The sequence below is a fragment of the Pogona vitticeps genome, chromosome 4 (genome assembly GCF_051106095.1).
Source record: "Pogona vitticeps strain Pit_001003342236 chromosome 4, PviZW2.1, whole genome shotgun sequence".
NCBI classification, from domain to species: domain Eukaryota; kingdom Metazoa; phylum Chordata; class Lepidosauria; order Squamata; family Agamidae; genus Pogona; species Pogona vitticeps.
In genome coordinates, this window is record NC_135786.1 from 167,981,733 (window position 1) to 168,004,208 (window position 22,476).

The window sequence follows — 22,476 nt, forward strand, 5'->3', positions numbered from 1 at the left end:
TTTTAGCTGTTTGTCAGGAATACAAAGTTGGTCTTTTGCACATTTGGTTCCCTTTGAGAATTTTTCTTGATATTCCAAAATTCTCTCCTAGATCTAGACCATGACACTAGGGTATCAAGATTTTCTCTTGCTGATTTCAGAAGGATGACACTAGTCTTAGCCCAAGTGTTCAATGTAACTAGTTTGGGGAATAAGCTTTCTTCACTGATAACTGATCTTTAATGCAGTTTTTTGCTCACATTGTACCAGCATCTGTATATCAGATAGACCACAAAAGTATTACGTCAGTTCATCATAGTATAAAATCTGTATATTGGGGGGGGGGGAGTTGTTTCAAAGTACTACATGTTTTATTGGAAACCTTCTGAATTGTACAAGAGCAAGAGTTGCTTTGCTTTACTAAAACAAATAGCAGAGCAAACCTTGGGAAAGATAATAGAAAAGATAATGGAAAATAAGACATATGTGCTAAATTATACAAAGGACTACTATTATTTCACTTTCTCACTTTAAAGTGAACAGAAAATAATATTAAACCAATACCCATGGAAAACACAATTACTGTAATATTAATGTACCTTTATATTCAACAATAATACAAGTATCCATTTCTGGATGAACACCATCCATCAATATCATGAATCTAAGATTCCGGTCCACCTCTTTCCAAACTCCAAATGGAACAACATTAATATTGGTCAGCTTTATGCCACTGTGGTTGAGATACCAGAACACAGGCCGTTCTGTGTTTCCAACATAAATGGGCACATTTGGCTTCCGTTCAGCAAGTCTCTTCAGTGTTGGGTAACTGGAGGATAGGAAAGGGGGAACATGAAAAAGTATGACTAGGTAAAGCCAACATAGTAGCCTCATCCTCAAGTCACTTAACTGGTTTGTTTAGATACTGTTTACACAAACAATGATACTAACAGTATCTAATATGGAAAGCCATCCAATGGGGTCCCATAAGCCTTTGACAAAGTGCCAAATGGCAAGGAAATGTTGTCAGAAAACAGAAGTCTCGATTCAAGGGGTACTGGTATAATAAATAACCAGCAGTAGCAACTAAAAATTGTACTGAGACCTGAAGATCAGATGACAAAGGACAACTGGAGATGAAGAAGAATAAGACAAGAATGTTTGCTCTCATCACTGCTTTTCAACTTGTACTCTGAGTACATCTTTAGAGAATAATTCCTGTTTCAAACACTGGGATCCTTGTTGGTGAAGTGATTAGCAACACTATCTCATACACAATATTACTGGCCTAAGTGGTCTGCAAAGGTTGTTCAATAAAGATATCCAAGGAACTAGCCATGTTAGTCTGTTATGTGAAAATAAACATGTACCATTATTAAGAACAAGAAGTTTTCTTTGGCATGTGCTTTTGTGGACATGTAGGAAAAATCTGCATATTGTATCCTCAACCATTATAACAGCACCCTGATATCTACTATATGTACTTAACCATTGCTGCAAATTGCTGATGCTTGCAAGAGGAAGTGTGCCTTTGAACCCAACTTGGTGAATGGTTAGGCATTCCTAAACTAAGGTCAAAGAATAAGCAGTGGACATGGTTTCAGGAATGAAACAAGGAAGAGAATATTTTGGTCAGGTACAAGAGGCACTAGATGATGGATGGTGTGTTTACTCAGGCTTCATGCTTTTGTGTAGTTGTGCCTTGCTTTCATCAGCACATGTTATGTCAACTGTAGTTAATAATCTCTTATAGATACTTGAACATCAATGAGCAAATAATTTGTACTTGCATATGACAATGATTAAGTAAGTCTGCATGACTGAATTACTATAAAGATGCCTCAGAAATGACAATCAGATTGGCATATGAATTGGAAATCATTCCCTATGTCTTCCTGTTCTGCACAGAACACTGCTAATAAACCAGACTCATAGCTTTACTGTCTTTGGGTGTGTGTCTTTCTCTCCCTCTCTCAGCTGTAGATGACATCTGCCAGAGGAAAACAAACACTAAAATGCATTTTTGCATGTTAGCCTACTTCCTTGTTTCAAGAAAGCAGATGCCAAAGGAAACTTGATGCTTTTAAAGACGTGTGATGATTTTAGTTGTTTCTAGTGTAGACAATAAAATGAACAATGAACTCAGTCTATAAATGACTGCTAAGAAAACCTATCTCATAGGACTCAGATAAAAGAAAGCAGCCCAAAAATACAATTAGAGAGGTAAAATAAAAGTATAACTTGGAATCTGGCTGAAGACCAGAGCCATATAACAGAAGTCAGCAATAGATAGCTGGAAGCACTTTCTTTAAGATGAAGTACATAACGTGCAAAAAAAAAAAAAAAGGCTTTGAAAATGCACCATGTACAGTGCTAGGTACACTTTGTTCAACAGTGCAGCATAGAATGATACACTCTAAAAGAAGGCAACACAAAAAAGATAGAAGCACTTGAAATGTGAATCTATTGGAGAATGCTAAGAAATTCCTGCATCAAGAAAGTGACCAACAAAAAAGTAATAAAGCATATGAATGAAGACCAATATGAAGGACATTTCAAGACCTTTGCTCAAATAAAGGTTGTTTCACCTGATTGTTCAAGGCAAAATAAATGGGAGAGGAAGCGCAGGGAGGAAAAGAATGACTTGGCCAAAGAACCCTGGAGATCACTTTGGAATCAACACAACACTATTTGGAGCTGGCCATTCTAAAGCCATAGTTATAATGACATCCAATCTCCAGTAGGAGAGGAAAAAGAAGTGATCAGTGGGAATCACTCCTTGGTGTGTCTACCAATGAGATTCCTGTCACCTGTTATCTCTACAGAATTGTTCCCACTGTGTCACTTGAGAGCACATACCTGTAACTCCCATGTCCCTGACAGTAAGCATGACTCAGAGTCAATTTAGACATAAAGGGGAAATATATCTTTACTATAATTGCCTGTTTTCCCCGCAAAACAATATGTCCTCAGAGATAAGACCCTTGCAATTTAAAATTAACCTTGCAGGCAGTGGCAATAATAGTGACAAGGAGGAAGTACTATTCATAAATCAACTTGTGTGATCTTTGTTGCCTTGTGTAATATCTGGCAAAGGTACCGGTATGTCTGCATAACTTTATATTGTGTGATGCCACACAGGATTCCTGCCATTGACTGTTCAGAACCACAGCATACTAAATACAAGACGTTTAGATGAGGAAAATCACAGCTTACAAGAAACAAATGTTCAACATTTGGGTAAGCACCTCTTTTAAAATAAATGTACTAAAATGTTATCTAAAATGACACTTAGCTTACGTTAGGATGAAAGCATAAACTATGGCTAGGTCGTTGTTGTTATGATCCAAAATGTCACAAAATTATGTATGCATTTTCAAGTGCTCCAGATCTTCATCAGGGTAAAGAAGGTAAAGAAGTAAGAGGAAGGCAGCAAGAAAGGCAGGGAAATAGAAGCCACTGGCCAGAATCTTATTCCTTTAAGTGACGGTGTAAGGCAATTGAGTCAGTGTCCTGCCCCACTGGCAGGGTCTCTGTTCTGAATCACACTGACTCAGTAAAGTAAACATTGAGTTCACTCTGATTGCAAAACTGGTCACATGAAGAGGAGCCCGCAGGAGGAGAAAAACCACTGTGTGAATGCTGTTCTGTACATTTTTCTTCCAACTGGAGTTTGGCCACAGTGTTTTTATTTACTCAGCCAGCCCTTCTTCCCTTTGATGAAGAGTTCTGAAGTACCTGGAAGTTTAACATACCATTCTGTGACGCACTGGTTGGCCTAATAAAAGTATTTATTAATCCTGATGTAGATGTTATCATTTTTCCTATACTAAGACAAGCCACCTTTTGCTTTTACCACTCATTACATTCCATGCTTTTTTTATGTACATACCTGAGATGATCAGAATGCATGTGGCTGATATAGATGAGATCTGCACGGCAAAGTCTTTCCATCCAGTCATTGGGGGGCTCATGAAGAAGCCACCAGCCACGTGCAAAGGCTGGACCGGTTAGCCATGGATCAAATATTATTATCTTATCTCCGAGTTTAAGGTCCATACATGCATGAGTCAGGTAAGTTACCTAGAAGCAGAAAGAAACCCAGGATCCAAAATGATCATTGTTACCACATTCTGTATCCCTGAAAATAGAATAAATGTATTTAGGCTTGTGCTTTTTATGGCAAAAATTGAACTCAGCCCTCTAACATCTTTTTTTTTTAATTGCTCATAAGGTCTGCTTGTGCCCTCTAGATGGCTTCAATCTTGCCATGTTTTCCCTCCAGCATTCTTGTCCCCTGCCCAAATAGTATGTGTTTTTATTTTTTGCCAATAAACATAATGAGGACTGTTACATACAGCACTGATGTTACCTGTCTGTCATGGGTTTGGAGGGAAAGTTCCATCCTATGGGGAGTGGAAGGCGGGACATCAGGAGGAGGGGCTGTACTGTATATAAATGTGAAGCCTGTGTGGAGAGTTTGGGAGACGCTGGGATGTGACGAAGCAGCAGCTGGGAAGAAGAAGCTGGTGTGGGAGTCTGTGTGTCAGACAGGGTACTACTGTGTGTCAGAGTACCAACCTGATAGGTTCAGGTGTCTGTGGGTTAGCCAGAACTGATAGGTTCAGGGTCTGTGCTTCAAGTTAAGGGTTCTGTGTGAACCAAACTGTGTGTATGTATGAGTGAAACTAAGCCACGTTACTTTATCTTATTCACCTGATTATTTTATTTTCCCTGTGTGTTGTATTTAAATAAACCTTGTTCTTTTATTTGTTTAAAAATCCATCCCTGGTCTGTGTGACTTCTTATAGGGAATGGTTGGTGGCAGCTTAGTTAACGTGTGGCAGATCCCAGTAGGTCTGGGTTTGTCACATTGATTGGTGTCCAGCGTGTGGGATACGACTGGTCCAGTTGTCCAGCGGTCCAGCAAAGCCTTGGCAAGTGTGCCCAGAGCAAGGGGGGTCTAGTCAGGGACGATCTGAGGCGCGTAGGTAATCTTCTAGGTGTACCTCAGCCTGTTTTTGGCGGGAAAAGAGGCTGAGGCGGGGCTGTGTAGTGGCAGTGATTTAGCCTGCCTGCTGAGAGGCCCAGCAGAGGGGGGTAGACTCAAACTCGCTACTGTTGCAAGTTAAGTGCTGAAGAACAGCAGCAATCTATAGAAAGCTGGTTCTGAGGCAAAAGAGAAAAAAAGTGGTCGTTTTATTTTGAGGCTTGACTTTTTAAAGCAGCTTGTTCTGAGGGGGGATTATGCCCTTGACTCGAAGCCAAGTGGCAGAAATGGGTGAAGTGAAAGACCCCCAGGTTGACCAAGGTTCTGAGGATGAATTTGGCTCAGTGCAGGGTGACAGCACGGGAGAGCAGAACCCAGAACTCAGGAAAATGCTCATAGCCCAACAGCATGAAGTTCAAATGAGGCAGTTAGAAATAGAAATGGAGAACTCAAAGGGGGAGGACTCTATTGAGTTTAGCAAATGGGATCAACAACTAGATCCAACCTTGCAGCAGTGCTTTAAGATGGTTAGCAATTGTCCAGTAACCCCTGAGAACCGTGAGAGATATTATTGTGAAGAAGAAGGCCTTTTATGTAGGGAGATCTTAATAAACTCCAAGAAGGAAAAATTGCTTGTAGTTCCTTCTAAATATAGAAAGAAAGTAATGGAAAAATGTCACACAGACACCCTATCGGGACATTTAGGGATGGCAAAGACTAAGCAGAAAATATCCCAGAAGTACTACTGGCCAAAAATGGGAAAAGAAATAAAAGAATTTTGTCAAAGCTGCACCACTTGCCAAATGAAAATAAATAGTGAGGAAAAATCCAAGAGGGATGATGACTGGGATAGGTATATGGAAGAGATGAAAAATATTGACAATATATTTAAGCAAATGGAAAATAGACATATTGAACAACTGAAAGAGAAACAGAGGTCTGGGTTTACTCTATTAAGGCAAGTTTTTAAGGATGCATACGGCATAGATGAGTTTTCTGAGGGAAAAGATTTACAATCCAAAGTGGCAGTGGATATGGTTTATGAGTGTGAAAGAAAGATAAAGCCACAAACTATTCTGAAACCAAAAGAAGGCACACAGGTTAAGGCACAACTTCAAAACCTGAATTATTCTGAAGAAAACATGAGGGAAACATGGGACCCTAAGTACTCTCAGGGACCAGGGAGAAACCAGCAAGTGGGAGGGGCCCATGGTGAAGGGAAGCCCTCAGACATGAAACCAAGACCTCAGATTTTGGAGGGAAAACCAAAACAAGATGAGAGAGACTCAAAATACACCAGAAAATGTTATTTCTGTCAGGGAAAGGGCCATCTAATCTCAGAGTGTGAGAAATTAAAGCAGCTAAAAGGAATTGTGCCTCAGGATTCGAGTGGAACCAAGCCAAAAGCTGTGTTCTGTGTCCAGAAAGAGCAAGGCTCATTGTCACTGAGGGAGCCTGTTGCCATGGCGACTCAATCTGGAACAGCTACATCTGCTGATCAGGCTGAGGAAAATGGTCCTCTTGTAGAAGTCAGGCGCTGCCTGCTGGTGAGAACAGATTCTCAGTTGTTTGAGACAGCAGGGGTGGACGTAGGAATACTTGACCGTCAGTATCGGGGGCTGCGGGACACTTGTTCTCAGGTGACCCTGTGCCATCCAGATATTATTCCTAGGGAATATGTAATCCCAAATGAGAGCATGAAGGTGGCAGGGATTGAGGGGCAGATAATCTCACTGCCAGTCGCGGAGGTACCTGTCAACTTTCAAGGCTGGAGGGGAGTTTGGCGGCTAGCAATTTCATCGACTCTGCCAGCAGCCGTGCTCGTGGGAAATGACCTGGCTGAACATGTGAAACGGGTGCTAGTGATTACACGTTCACAAGCCACCACGGGGACAGTTCAAGGGGGTAATGATGAGCCAGAGACGGAAGCAGAGGGGAGTTCAGAAGCTGTGGTGGAAACCTTAACCACAGACAGCAGATTTGGACAAGAGCAAAAGGCAGACGCCACTCTCCAGAAGTGTTTTGAACAGGTGACTGACGCCCAGCTAACACCTGAAACCCCAGTGAGATTTCTGGAGGAAAAGGGGATTTTATATAGAGAGACCCTGAGGAATATCTCAAAAGGGGGAGATGGGATCAGAAGTCAGCTGGTGGTACCTGAAAAGTATCACCCCATGATCTTACAAAGGGGGCACTCTGACATGTTTGCTGCACACTTAGGGGTGAACAAAACACAGCAGAGAATCACACAGAATTTTTACTGGCCTGACATAGGGAAGCAGATCAGGGAGTTCTGTAAACAATGTGATGTGTGTCAAAGGCAGGGGAATAGCCGCGACAGGACCAAAGCAAAGTTGTGCCCTTTGCCTGTGATTGACACTCCGTTCAAATGCATAGGGGTGGATATTGTGGGACCTTTGCCCAAGGCCACAAAGAGGGGGAACAGGTTCATTCTCACCATTGTGGACCATGCCACGAGGTACCCTGAAGCCATACCCTTGATTAACATTGAAACTAACACAGTGGCAGATGCCTTGGTGGGGTATATGTCCAGGATGGGATTTGCCTCAGAAATAATCACAGATTTGGGAGCATCATTTACATCAAAGCTCATGAAACGCTTATGGCAAATCTGTGGAATTAAGCACAAGGAAACCACTGCTTCTCACCCTGAAAGTAATGGGTTAACTGAGAAGTTCAATGGGACTCTAATGCGCATGATTAGGGCTTACTTGGCAGAGAATCCAAACAATTGGGACCAGAAGCTGCAATCCCTTTTGTTTGCTTATCGATCAGTGCCACAAGCCAGTACCGGGTTCAGTCCATTTGAACTTTTATTTGGGAGAAGGGTGAAAGGGCCCCTTGATTTGATCAAACAAAATTGGGAGCAGATCACCCAGGATGACCCACAGGACGTTGTGACATACATAGACACCTTGAGGATTGACCTAAAGAGAAATCTAGAGCTAGCAGCAGGGACCCTGCAAGCTCAAAAGGTCAGAAAGAAAGCTTGGGAAGACCAGGAAGGCAGGGAGAGGCACTTTAACCCAGGGGAGGAAGTGCTTTGGCCTAGGCCCTGCAAAGAGAACAAACTGCAGCTGGGTAGCCCAGAACGAAAATACTTGGGTCACATGGTAGGGGGAGGAATGATAAAACCCCTGGAGGCCAAAATAGAAGCAGTTCGTGATTGGCCTAGACCCAACACCAAGAAAAAAGTCAAATCATTTCTTGGGTTGGTGGGCTACTACAGAAAGTTCATCCCGAGGTTTAGCGAGATTGCGGCTCCGCTGACCGATCTGACGAGGGAGAAGACTGATGACAGCATCCCGTGGACCAGCGACTGTGAGGCGGCGTTCCAGAGGTTGAAGGAGGCGCTCGTCCAGTATCCAGTGCTGTGTGCTCCAGACTTCGACCGGGAGTTCATCATCTACACCGATGCGTCTAACAGCGGGGTAGGAGCAGTTCTGTGCCAGGAGGATGAGAATGGTGACCAGCATCCAGTGTCCTACCTGAGTAGGAAACTTCAAAAAGGTGAGAGACATTTGGCAACCGTGGAGAAGGAGTGTTTGGCCATAGTCTACGCGATCCAGAAGGCCAAGCCTTACATCTGGGGAAGACATTTTGTTCTGTGCACTGACCATTCACCATTGCAATGGTTAAAGACAATGAAAACCCATAATAGCAAACTTATGAGGTGGGCTTTAAACCTACAGGACTATGACTTTGAAGTGAAGGTGGTCAGAGGGTCAGTGAACTGTGTTGCTGACACCTTGTCAAGAAGACCTGAAGAATGAAGACGGCGAAAGAAACATGGACTATGTATATATTGATGACAAAAAGTTAAATGTACCTGTTTTTTGAACTTGGTTTGTATGAATAAAGGTAAATTGATGTAATGTATATGGTAAATGTTTAAATGCCTAATTGATATGGTTAACTTAGAATGTAAGTATAAGTAAGTATGATATTGTATGTATAACTGTTTTGTGTGTTTTATCCAGGTTGTTTTTTGGGTAAAAGCACCTTAGCTTTCCCCCTACAAAACAACTTATAAAGAGGGGAGGTGTTACATACAGCACTGATGTTACCTGTCTGTCATGGGTTTGGAGGGAAAGTTCCATCCTATGGGGAGTGGAAGGCGGGACATCAGGAGGAGGGGCTGTACTGTATATAAATGTGAAGCCTGTGTGGAGAGTTTGGGAGACGCTGGGATGTGACGAAGCAGCAGCTGGGAAGAAGAAGCTGGTGTGGGAGTCTGTGTGTCAGACAGGGTACTACTGTGTGTCAGAGTACCAACCTGACAGGTTCAGGTGTCTGTGGGTTAGCCAGAACTGATAGGTTCAGGGTCTGTGCTTCAAGTTAAGGGTTCTGTGTGAACCAAACTGTGTGTATGTATGAGTGAAACTAAGCCACGTTACTTTATCTTATTCACCTGATTATTTTATTTTCCCTGTGTGTTGTATTTAAATAAACCTTGTTCTTTTATTTGTTTAAAAATCCATCCCTGGTCTGTGTGACTTCTTATAGGGAATGGTTGGTGGCAGCTTAGTTAACGTGTGGCAGATCCCAGTAGGTCTGGGTTTGTCACATTGATTTTTTCTCTTTCAGAAAAAGAAGTCCTTTTAAAAAGAAAAATATGTTCAGGGTAGACAGAACACAGACATGGTGGGAAGGTGTGGCCTTCTTACATTTCATTTGTTTCTAATTCTTTAAACTATTTAAAATGGGTGTGGAGAGAGACTTTTCTACATAATTTTTTTAAGAAGTCAAAATTCAGATGCTATCATATTTGGTTAAGTAGTACAGACAGTGCTCAATGTGAGGCAGGTTAGGGTGATAAACTATCTCATTATTTTCTAATCACAAAGCTTATTCTGAACAGATTTAAAAATATCCTAATTCATTTAGCCTAGATTGAAACAAGAACATGCTGGAGGGAATCCTATTGGAGATTTATGCTGGTATGGGTTTAATTAGGGGAAGATATGGAAGCAGTGACAGATTTTACTTTCTTGGGCTCCATAATCACTGCAGATGGAGACAGCAGCCACGAAATTAAAAGACGCCTGCTTCTTGGGAGGAAAGCGATGACAAACCTTGACAGCATCTTAAAAAGCAGAGACATCACCTTGCCAACAAAAGTCCGAATAGTCAAAGCTATGGTTTTTCCTGTAGTGATGTATGGAAGTGAGAGCTGGACCATAAAGAAAGCTGACCTCCGAAGAATTGATGCCTTTGAATTGTGGTGCTGGAGGAGACTCTTGAGAGTCCCCTGGACTGCAAGGAGAACAAACCTATCAATTCTAAAGGAAATCAGCCCTGAGTGTTCACTGGAAGTACAGATCCTGAAGCTGAGGCTCCAATACTTTGGCCATCTCATGAGAAGAGAGGACTCCCTGGAAAAGACCTTAATATTGGGAAAGTGTGAAGGCAAGAGGAGAAGGGGACGACAGAGGATAAGATGGTTGGACAGTGTCACCGAAGCAACCAACATGAATCTGACCCAACTCCGGGAGGCAGTGGAAGATAGGAGGGCCTGGCGTGCTCTGGTCCATGGGGTCACGAAGAGTCGGACACGACTAAACCACTAAACTACTACGACGATGGGTTTAATTATGTAAATTGTGATGGTGAATTGCAGCTAATTAATGAGTTGCTGTCAGGACGTGGTGGCACTGTGGGTTAAACCGCAGAAGCCTCTGTGCTGCAGGGTCAGAAGACCAGCAGTTGTAAGATCAAATCCACATGACCGAGTGAGCTCCCGTTGCTTTGTCCCAGCTCCTCACCAACCTAGCAGTTCGAAAGCATGCAAATGCAAGTAGATAAATAGGTACCACCTTGGTGGGAAGGTAACAGCGTTCCGTGCATAAGTCGCGCTGGCCACATGACAACGGAAACTGTCTTCGGACAAATGCTGGCTCTACGGCTTGGAAACAGGGATGAGCACCACCCCCTAGAGTCGGACACGACTGACTAAATGTCAAGGGGAACCTTTACCTAATGAATTGCTGGTTGCATTCCTGGTCACACATCAAGCTATACAATTTGCACATGACCAGGAATGCAAGTGACAACTTAGAATGTTGTGCTGCAGTTAAAAAAATTGCCATTGTGACATAGCGGGCCACTCTGATGTCATTGCCAACTCAGGCCTCTCAGAATGCCCACCACACTACCTCACACTCGCTGCCACCAATTGTAATGACTATTTAAGAAGGACAAAGGTTTCCTTCAAAACAAAACAGGTTTTTTGAGATAACAAAATAAAATATGAAAATCACAAGTAGCTAATCACGATGTCAATCACTGTTTCTTATTTAATCAATCACAGACTTTCTCTCACTGAATACGTAGGCACACAGGCCTCTAAACAAGCTCTTTTTCTCTCACACACCAGATCTGATCTCTCACACTCTCCTCACACCCTTTTTTCTTCCAGCTCCTCCCTCTTCAGCCCCATCCTCCGTCACCCCATTGGCTGATGATTCACTGCCCAGCTGTGACGGACAGGTGAGGTCAGGGCTGCCTGTTACAGCCATTATGTCACCATAAATCCCCAACAGGACTGTGTCTGCTACTTCTTTAATCCCTATGTTAAATTCTAAGTATATGCTATTTTTTATTGTTTCCAACTGTAATTGTCACATATCAGTCCTAAACACAATGATTCCAAGAATCCAGTGTAGGAAAGTATGCTCAACCTTCAAAATTGTAAAAAAACCCAAAAATTCTGAGTTAATTATGTTAGTCTTTGCTGAATAAGACACCAGATGGATAAAGGTGCACTGAACATATATTCCAGAAGGGCATCTGAAAAGTTCACAGACTAGTAGGCAAATTAAAAACCAAAACACTGAGATTTAAGAGGACCACCGCACTGGCATTTTTTTGTCTCAAACTAGCAAAAGTAGAAGTCACTTGATAAAAAGCAGAGTGGTGGGGACAGGGAAGGACAACAGACTTAGCAGAGGAAAGAGTCTGTTGCATAAGGTCTGCTTGTGCAGACTAAGAGAAAAGAAAAGTCCACACAGAATGAATTCCAAATTGCCTCTGTTGTAGCAACAATGTAGGCACTATGAGAACAGTTTCTCTCCTCCTAGTTTACTTTCCGACACAACAGACAACAAATACTTTGGCCTTAGGCAGTGGCAGCTGGTACCCATTTGAGGTTGATGGGGCAAAGGAGAAAGCAGCCAGTGTCTGGCAGTGTCAAGGGTGGCCAGCAGAACAAGAGCAAAAGTAGTTATTCATACATACATACAAGCATTCACATACACATACGTTCAAATTCACACAGGCAATATTCCCACCCACAGAGAAGCAGGCAGACAGTCATTTGGGTGCTCTCTCCCACATCATGTCCCGTTCACTCATTTCACAACTCTGCCACAAAACAAAAAATGTTTCTTCCTGCTGCTCCTTTCCTTTAAGTCGGCTTATTTACTCATATTCATTTTTTATTTCAACCTCAATCCCAGACTAATTAAAAGAATGTGAATTGCTAAAACAAAGTGTCTTCTCCTCTGCCAAGGACCAGACAGGGGAAAGAAAATGTGAACAGGGATGCAAGCATTACAGATTTCCAAGCTCCTGCGTAATATTTTCATTGCACTACAGAAAGAAATCAACAAAAGAAGAAATATGAGCCAAGGCCAAAGAAACATATATTTCCCTTCTCCCTGAAGTAAAAAGAATGGGAGAAGACAGGGAGGAGAAAGAGAAAAAAAAAACAAAATTTATTTAACTGGAGAGTTACAATACATTTGTGTGTCCTATGAGCAAACAGCAAACAGTTGAAATTGATATAAAATGCCACAAAAATGCACTCTCTCTATATATATATTCTGCCGTTGCCTGTCCAGATGTATTTAAGCTCACCCAGCAGAAGAAAGACCCTGCTTTGCAGCATCCCTTGCCAGATGCTTAGCTCAAAGTTGGAAACAGAAGAGATAAGGAAATGAACAATGGCTGCCTATGCAAATGTCCTCAGCAGTTTAAAAAAAAAAGTTCGGCAGTAAAATTAAGGACCAATAGCTTTGTGGTTTTGTGTTATTCTTGGTCTGGAGGCAGGAAGTGCTCGTGATTGCCTGCACTGAGAAATGGGAAACTTCTCTACAGGTCTCGGTGAGTGCTTCATACCTGCCAATTTAAAGCTTCTAGGGTCATCACTGATACTGCGAGGGACTGGGAGCTATCTGCAAGCACTGAAGAGCAGCTATAGTTAAATGTAATGAAGAATAATTTACATGTGAGACAGGGAGGGCTGGCAGGGGTTAATCTGAAGTGAGGTAAATGAGGGTAGCTAGAGGTGTAGCAAGCAGTGCTCTGTTTGCCCCACATAACCAGTGTAGATTGGTCTCAAGGTAGATTGGATCATTGCAAGAAGCCCTTGTTCACAAAAATTGCTGGTTCTTGATTACCTGCACCTCACCCAAAGCCAGATCTTCAGGATTCCTTGGGTCTATATCCCATGGGTTTGGAGGATGCAATTCAATTAGCAGTAGTCCATTTTGAGTATCACTCTCAACAACTATAAAGGAAGAATGAAAAAAAACTGATTTGCTATTGCTGGTAGAGGCACAGGTTCATAGGTCCACATATGCTCAGAATCCTTCGTTATACATTGGTTTGAAATGACTAGAACAAAACAATGAAGATGCTTCGAATCTGGCTTCAGTGCACTGCCAGGCATGTGTCTAGTCAGATAGCTAAGCTCACACCCAGCTGTCCCTTAAGTAAATAAAAATCTATATTGAATGGTTTGGACAATAAGAAAAAAGGTTAATATGTAAGTGAAGGAGAAGATAATGGAAATTAAAATTTAAACTGGGACAAAGGAATAGTAGGGTGAAGTAAAGAGCTGATGAAAAGCTTATAACCTCAAGATTCAGGAGTCTTGTCTGGCAGGAGAGAGAGAGAGAGAGAGACAAAGTGAGATCTCTCTCACCAACAATCCCTCAAACATGGCCACAAAGAGGCCTGATCTCACAGACCTGTATGAGAAGTCTAACATATAATGTAGAAAACAGACTGAACATTTATGTAAATGCTGCTACAGACATTACTTTACCTAGTTCATCTTGAGAGAAGCTGTCAGGAGGGTTAACATATTTCATCGTGCTCACATCCAGCTTCCAGTTATGCTTAGTGCAACGTACACAACTAGGTGAAAGAGGTAACAGACAGCTGAAGCCAACAAAGTTTTTGAATATGAAATTCTAGAAGCAAATTAACAATTATAGTACTGCCAGGAGAGTCAATGAAGTCTGACCCTATTATGACAGAAACAAAGCAATGTACAGCTGGACTTGTCTATGGCAGGCATTAAGGAAGTGTAGCTTGAGACTGTGAGGACAATACCACATTGTCCTGAAACAAGAAGATCCAAGAATCACAGTTGAAGACTGGGAAGTTCCATGAAGAGGTGGCAATTAATTGTGTAAGCAGCTTACAACTGCAAATTGAAGTAAGATTAGGCTCTCTCCTTTTTCAGCATAGCTGGGTGATGATTGTTATCCAGTTTAGGTTCTGGCAAAACCTATTGTTAGCATTGTATTGATATATCAGTGTGGGGCTGGGGTATTGGAGGGTTTCATATTTTATTCCATAAACTACCTAGGGTAGTGGGTATTCGCTAATGGGATGGACAGTTAATCAATCAATCAATCTACTGGATTTATAGGAGCATTCAGTTTGTCTTTCTTTTGAATCAGCAATCCCTTACACACATTGAACTTGTTAAATATGATGTGATATTTGTGAATAAATATATCTGTTATACAATTACATAGTTTACAATAAAAACATTGGAGCAAGGAAGAGGGAGAAGGAAAAAGGAAGAAGAAGGAAGAGAGTAAAATGTAAAGAACTAAGATGCTAAGGAAGTTAAAGGAAGAGCTTGTCACAAAAGCTGCACAATTGTTTCAGTATCTTCTATTCAAATGAATCAAACATGCCTATCCAGGTATTTCTCTGCTTTTAAACCACATGTAATTTGCCACTTGAGGGGAAAAAAGATTTTGCCTGTGTCTTTCAGCTGAAGAATTGTTTACAATATTTTGCCTTCTCTGATTCATTAGAGAAATTTCTAAAACTTTCCCTACATACATACATACTTATAAATCTTATTGTTTCTGGCCATAAACCTTTACAATACAGTGGTGCCTCACTTAACCAGCGCCCCGTTTAACGACGAATCTGCGTAGCGATTAAGTTTTTGTGATTGTTTTTGTGATCACATTGTGATGTTTCTAATGGGAAAAATCGCTTTGTGATGATTGGTAAGCTGTTTTGCTTACTGATTTTCACATAACGATGTTTTCCCAACGGCTGGTTGGTGGTTCCAAAATGGCCATCGGGTAAAAAAAATGGGCGCCCACTTTGTTTTCGCGTGGTTTCCTTGCTTACTGGGCAGCGAAAATGGCAGCCGTATGGAGGATTTTTGCATAACGGTGAGTTTTTTGCCCATAGGAACGCATTAAACGGGTTTTAATGCATTCCTATGGGCTTTTTTTATTTCGCATAGTGACGAATCCACATAGCAACAATTTTTCCAGAACGGATTATCGTCGCTATGCGGGGCACCACTGTGTTGTGACTACTGTATCATATAAAATCCAAATAAAGCAGGTAATTACCTTAAAACCATTCAAACCAATAAAACCCGGTCTAAAATATTGTCATAATGTAAAACGTCAATCCACTGTATTCAGCATTTATATGGCATTATGATCCCTGACAAATCGAAGCCTCAGCTTCTTAGCTGCTAGTGCAAATTGTGCTACAGCATATGTAATGTGCAACTGTGCATCAGCAAGCAATCCTACTACTGTTTCAGTGGTGTTACAGTTAAAATACATCTGAATGATGGGTGACAGAAATCTTTCTCTAGGATTTTTATAGAGAGGACAGGACACTAGATAATGAGTTAGATCCTCAATCTGGTTGCAGCCAAAGACACCTTTTCATTCCTTGGATTCCTTTATATCTCCCTTCGAGGTATGCTGAGGATACCAGGTAGAAAAATGGGACCCAACAATAGCCTCCCTATCCTGGCTAGCATCAAGATCAAAGATCCAGTTCCTAAGGTTGCGAGAGCTTAAACTAAGGAACTTTTCAATCAGAAGATTGTGGACCTTTAATTTTTGGTGACACTGTTGTGCCCATCCACCAGACTTTAATTGTTCTAACCAACAGCACTTTGTCAGGGATGAGTCCTCCAAACTGTTCAGTCTATGCCAATATCTAAGATAAGCCAGATCAATTATAGCGGCAATTGAGGGTAGGCCTAACTCGGCTTTGAGGTGAGATGAGGGAGTTTCTGGGGGGGAGACCCAGTATCAGCCTCATAAATTTGTTCTGCAGGATTTCTAATTTGGGCTTGGCTGCCTCTCCCCATAGTTCTGTCCCATAGAGCATTTGTGCTAGAATTTTAACAACAAACATCTTGAGAACAGGATTTACCAGCTGGCCTCCTCTGCTGTAGAAAAATCTTTTTAATTGCCCCATTGATCTGGTACTCAGTAAGCAGAGATTTATATTCTTTCTGTGGATGTCAATGCCTGTATTATTGCTCTGCTCAGCTCTTTTTTTGGTCTTACATTCCCTGTCGAACCAGGACCATTGAGCTTCAGACGTTCTTTCTGGGTGTGTAACGCTTAGGTGTGGTTTAAGTGCGAGAATTATGTCCTGATAGACCTTGCAAATATTCTGGGTCCCCAGAAGAGCATGTTGTTGTAGCTCTTGGAGTTTATTGGTGCTCAGCATCTGCCTTATACTGTCATGAGTTTTAATAGACCATTTAACCCTTTTCTCACCTAAAGTGTGACCAAGCATTTTATGGTCTGTTAATATCGCTGACTGATTTTGTTGGAATCTTAAAGACACTCTGAGGGGGAGATGGTCACTTTCTGGCCTGTCATTGATTGCTAGAGAGTATACATAAAGGAGAACAGCAGAAGATCCTATAACATAGTCTTACCACACTAGCACCCTTATCTGTTAGAAACGTGTAGTAGCCATTTGAGGTGTCCAGGTGAGAGCCATTTAGACATACAAGATGGAATTTGTAGATCAGTTGAAAGAGGAATTTGCCATAGTTGTTGATTACCTTGTCTTGGGAGGTTCGGGAGGTGATGTTATCCATATCAAGCTCCAAGCCAAGGGCTTTTTCCATCATACAAACACTGTTTTCCATTCTAGCATTAAAGTCACCACAAATTATAAGAAGATAGTTGGGATATTCAGAAAGTAATGTATCAAGAATGTCCTCCAATTTAACCCAAGCCTCTGAAGCAGTACCAATTATTCTCGGTGGGAGATAGACGTTGACACAGATCAAAGGACGTGGTTTGCAGCCATGTATTGTTAGAACTTGCCAATAGCTAGAGTTCAGTTCAGCTATCTCTGTTGCTTTCAAGCCAATAGTGGAGGAAATTGAAATAGCCAGGCCCCCACTTCCTCGGCCTGAAGCTGAATTTTTTTTTAGCTGGGAATTCCCATGTCCTATATCCCTGTAAATTTAAAGAGTCTTTCTCCAGAAGCCAAGTCTCTTGAAGGCAAATTATGTCAAATGTCTGGAAGTACTGTATGAAATCTGAGGCAGCCAATTTATTCTTCTATCCTGCAATATTCCAAGATAGAAGATTCAGAGGCTGACATTGTATCTTATCTGATGTTAGTCAATCTTGGGAGAGGGCTGCTAGAGGGGCATATCTGTTGTCCAAGTGCCATTCAGAGTTAGACCTATTGGAATTTCTGAAGTGACTGGGTAGGTGGCTCTTCCCCTTGGATGTTTGATAAATTCTGTGACTACTGGAAGACTTATTGACATCAATCCTTGGAGCCTCTCTTTTTTGTATTCTCTGGCTGTTACATGTTTATGAAACCACTGGGTTGATTAATCAAGATATTATTGGGGGCGGATACAAAAGGTGGACATACTTCTTTCCCTCTGTAGTTTAAGTTAGGCTCAGGGGGTGTAACACCGGCATGGGTGGGGGCATTTCCCCTGTGCCTGGAGTACTCATAATTAGAAGAGGGCTTAACAGTTCTTTCTGATTTTCCATTAGGTGTTGGAATCCTTTTAATATGTACATTGTGTCCAAATTCATCAACCATTACCCTCCCATCAAAAGTACCCCTGTGATTCACATCATACAGCTGTCTGTTTGTTTTGAATGGTCTTTGCAAGTTTTGTTTTGCAGTTGACTTAAAATTTGGCCTGTTATATGCGTTCTCCATTTGAATGATATTGGTATGTCTTCAAACTTATATATTAAGCTCCAAAAATGATAAGCATGTCCATTTCCTTTAAATGACAGATGCACCCTCCCCCTCCACATCTGTAGGATATATACATGAACAATGCATATACATTAAGGGATCCCAATCTTTACCCAGAATGTCGAAGATATCCCGTGTTACATTGGTGTTAGTTTTCCATGTATTATTGGACCTTTTCAGAGGCCAGTTGTATATAGTAATATGACTCACAGTGTTAGTTGGTGAGACTGTAGTCTGTGGCTTCTCTGTTCCGGAGTCTACTTTCGTAAGAAGTTGTAGGTAGGTATTGTCTGGCTGTATGTTGTCCCTATCTGTAGGGGTTATAAATGAGGACTGTGGGCCATTTACGTCTGGGGTAGCATCTTGCCATTCATCAATTAATATGAAGTCTGCATTTGAAAGGGTTAAGTTCAGGTCCTCAGCAGCTTTACTTGCATTGCAATTCTCAGCCTGAGTCTCTGGAACCTTTTCAGAGTTTGCGGCCAACTCTATGTCCACCAACCTCTAAATGAAAGAGATGCTCTTTTTTTTGAGTTAGGCAGGGATTATTCTTGTTTGTTTCTAGCATATGAATCTCACTTCCTGAGTGGTGGAAGTTTGAATCTGGGTTAGGAAATGTCCGGGCGGGGGGTGCTGCTGTCAAAATCCCCATTTTTATCAGGGTGGCTATGAGTTGGAGAGTTGCTTTCAGGTCAAATATTTCTTGATGCAGTGCATGTACTTTATCGAAGATGCTTTGAGTTGATTTTGCAGATAGGAAGCACTGGTCCCGCAATTGATTGTAGATAATTTTGATGTCTTCATTATCAAACTAAGATTTGTCTATTTGTTCTTCTATGGATATATTCTTTGGATTGGTGTTTGATAAATTTGGATTTTTCTCAGGCAGGTCCATTGATAAAATTGATGACCTTTCCTGCAATCCTGGATCCACTGACCAATTGCCAATCAAGTAACCAAAAGGGTCTTCAGCCACATCATTTCTTTGGGAATCTCTGATGGTCACGTTCAAATCTTGATTGTCTGAGATAGATGGAGTATTTGAGACATATTCCCTTGAAAACCTTTGCCCAGCGGAACTGAAAAAGTCCTGTTGATTAATGGAGGTTAAAGGCACGCAGAAGTCTACTATAGCTCTTTAACTTTTGCTTCTGGGAGCATTGTTACTTCCACCACGAGCTTTCTGGGCTCTAGTAACAACCATTGATAGTGATTGTACGTGCTGTTGAATCACAGCTGCAACCAGGAGAGTTAGAGCCATCTGCAAAACCTAGTGCAGACCCTAGTGTGGTTTCTTTATTTCTTTATTACCTTGCCTTCTGTGGTGCCTCCTTATCAGATAGCTCAGGCAACTCCCAACATTTGACTTCTAAGTATCTTCTAAATAACTCACAATATTGCAGTGTAGTTCTTGTACGGCCTTGAACTTTCCTGGAAACAATCTCAGTCCTTTCCAAACATTGTGTTGCTGATAAACTACCCTGGGAGACTCAGTGCTTCTTGCTCTCTTTGGTTCCAGCCACCACCAGGAAACAAAGTTCTTTAATGAATCAACTTGAGCAGTTGAATACTTTGTAAGTATTAAAAATAAAGATTAAAAAGGGAGCAGAGCTTGATAGAAAACGCTGTTCCTCCCTCAGACCGGAACCGGAAGCCCCTTAAACCCTGTAACCAGGGCCATTGGTGGCATCATTCTATGGACCTAGAAAATTACCATGGGATTAAGATTGTGCATTGTTCTCTTAGGCTGGTTGAGAGTTCAGTTTCCTACTGCGCCTCCCAGGATTAAGCCATCCTGTGTAGCCTTGGGCAAGCTGCACAGTCCCAAGGTTCTGCCAGAAGAAGGGAAGGGTAAACCACTTCTGAATATTCTCTGTCTCGACCCTAAAAATCCCGGAAAGGATCGCTGTAAATCAGAATTCACTTGATGGCACACTATTATTATTATTACTATTATTAATATTATTGTCTGTGGAATGGAAGCCAGGTTCCTAATCATCCTATCACTACAGTGTGTAAGTTCTTGACAGGTAGTACTCTCACTTCCCCCTTGGTTTTGAAGACCACAGCAGAGGCCATCCCTTCCATAAAGCAGTCAGGTAGCTCCCTCAGGGGCCAGACTTGGAGTATCATGGAAAGACTGCAAATGTGAGATATTTACTGTTACAGTATGATTGGCCACAATCTCATTTTTAAAAATGTTTTTTTTTATTTCAACATATGCATAAGTGGAAGCATGGATATTATAGTGGCTAGATGAAACTAATTAATGAGGGACAGGCTGCATACCTATTTCCACAAACAGGCACATGAACAACACTTCATTAATCAGCTTCAACTAGCCACCACACATTTTTGGTTTTTAGAAAATATAAACATAAAACCCCATTGTATTTTATTGCCCATGAATCCCAAAGGCACTTTGTTGAGGGTGGGGGTCTTCTGCCTCGTGTCAAAATAGCTCGGCTAGATAAGGATTTTATGCACCTTAATGTGGATGGGAAGGGAGGCATTTGTTTTTCTGCCTCAATCAAAAAGATGTCCTGGGTAGGCTGTAGTGCTCATCCTCCTTCCTTCAATAGTTTATTAGTGTCTAGATTGTACTTGAACCCCATCTTTACAAGATGATTTTACATTTAATCAGTAACTCTTAAAAAGGAAAGAAACAGATTACTCAACACCTATCTACCTACCCGTTTTGCTACTTTCCAAGGACATCTCTTTATTACACATTCACTGTAGAGCAGAAAATATAGGAGAAAGGGCCAGAAAGACCCATAAATCTACCCTTACTTTTTTGTTAGGTCTTCCATATCCATAATAAATAGCCCTCCTTGGTGTTTGCACACGTTCTTGCAAGCTCGCACAATATCTCCATCCTTGTACAAGATGTAGCTCTTTCCATCAGCTTTGTTCTTTAAGAAATTGATTCCTTCTTTGAGAGTAGCAGCCTCAGATACTGTGAGGGACAGCAATATTTTGCTCGTTTGTTCCACACTGTTTGAAACCAAAAAGTGAAGAAGAGTAGATAATAGCACAATACAGGAGTCTTGGGGATATATGTATATAAGGTTCCAGGGCTGGACCAGTATGTTCTACTGCTGCTGTCTGCAGTAAATTCCAAACAAGATCCATCCCTTCTAGGGCAAATGTTTTAAAAAGGCTTTTAACAACAATCAGATATCCATTTTTTGCTTTGTCTACTCTGCCTTCCCAGCCTTGTTCATGACCACCTTTATGGTGCTGCCTGAAGCAGGCCGCTTTGCCATGCACCATGGACATTTTGCATCTGTCAGTGTTCATTACCAGAACTTGCAGAATTACTAGGTTCCCTGAATTGTACTAGTGATTATGCTTCACTGAGAGTTCTAACTCAAAATATTGATTTCTCAAGCAGTGCTTGTGCATGACTGGCACACCAAAAAGCCAGGGCGAGGGAAAGAGATGGGGGAAAGATGGTTGATACATGTTCTTGGGGTTATTGTGCCATCTGGAGGAAGGCAGGCAATAGAATACCAGCACCATGGCTCCTAAGCTTTCCTGTCACCCAAGACTAACTGTAGTACAAAATCTGGTGGCGGGGGGGGGGGAACCACCACAACAACACTGTAGAGCATGGGGTGGGGATGGGGAAAAACAACTTTTCATGTATATCTGTGCTTAGATAAAGTAACATAGGATGCAGCTTCACATGGGAATGGTACATCTTGACAGCTGCCCCCCCCAAAAAACCCCAGTGTTTTGTTTTTCTCTGGCTCTGCTTTTGATACTACTTGGTTAGCTGGCTTTTACTTGGATTCTGAGCTCGTTTGGCTAGTGTTCTCATGTGCCTTTTTTCATAGACAGTTGGTTGAGAAGCACTGCTGAACTTTCACTTCTGTGACATCACAAGGATTTGCACCTGGTATCAAGGTTTTACCCTAAAACCTCAAGCAATTATCATAAATTCTATTTTATGCCATTAGACAACTCACCAGACCTCATGAAACAATAAAGACATGGTTACAAAACTATATAGGCTATAAATCTTTGCACAAACCGATATGGTATACTTTTATGTTATAAAATATTTCCTTAGTCAAGCTCTAAAACATACTGAATCCCTTTTCTTTTTTCTTTCTTTCTTTCTTTCTTTCTTTCTTTCTTTCTTTCTTTCTTTCTTTCTTTCTTTCTTTCTTTCTTTCTTTCTTTCTTTCTTTCTTTCTTTCCTTCAGAAAGGAGAG

The 22,476-nt window shown here is 41.5% G+C and overlaps 1 protein-coding gene across 1 annotated transcript in view; it reads right to left on the reverse strand.

The window, feature by feature from the left end:
- The window catches only part of LOC110072915 (cytidine monophosphate-N-acetylneuraminic acid hydroxylase), a 51,967-nt gene that overhangs the window by 17,487 nt on the left and 12,004 nt on the right, over positions 1-22,476 (reverse strand). The window contains exons 2-6 of the mRNA XM_020781654.3: positions 21,047-21,333; positions 14,040-14,131; positions 13,390-13,499; positions 3,872-4,062; positions 579-808 (exon numbers count right to left, since the gene is read on the reverse strand). Of these exons, the coding sequence (XP_020637313.3) occupies positions 579-808; positions 3,872-4,062; positions 13,390-13,499; positions 14,040-14,131; positions 21,047-21,333 (910 nt within the window). The remainder of the gene's footprint in view (positions 1-578; positions 809-3,871; positions 4,063-13,389; positions 13,500-14,039; positions 14,132-21,046; positions 21,334-22,476) is intronic.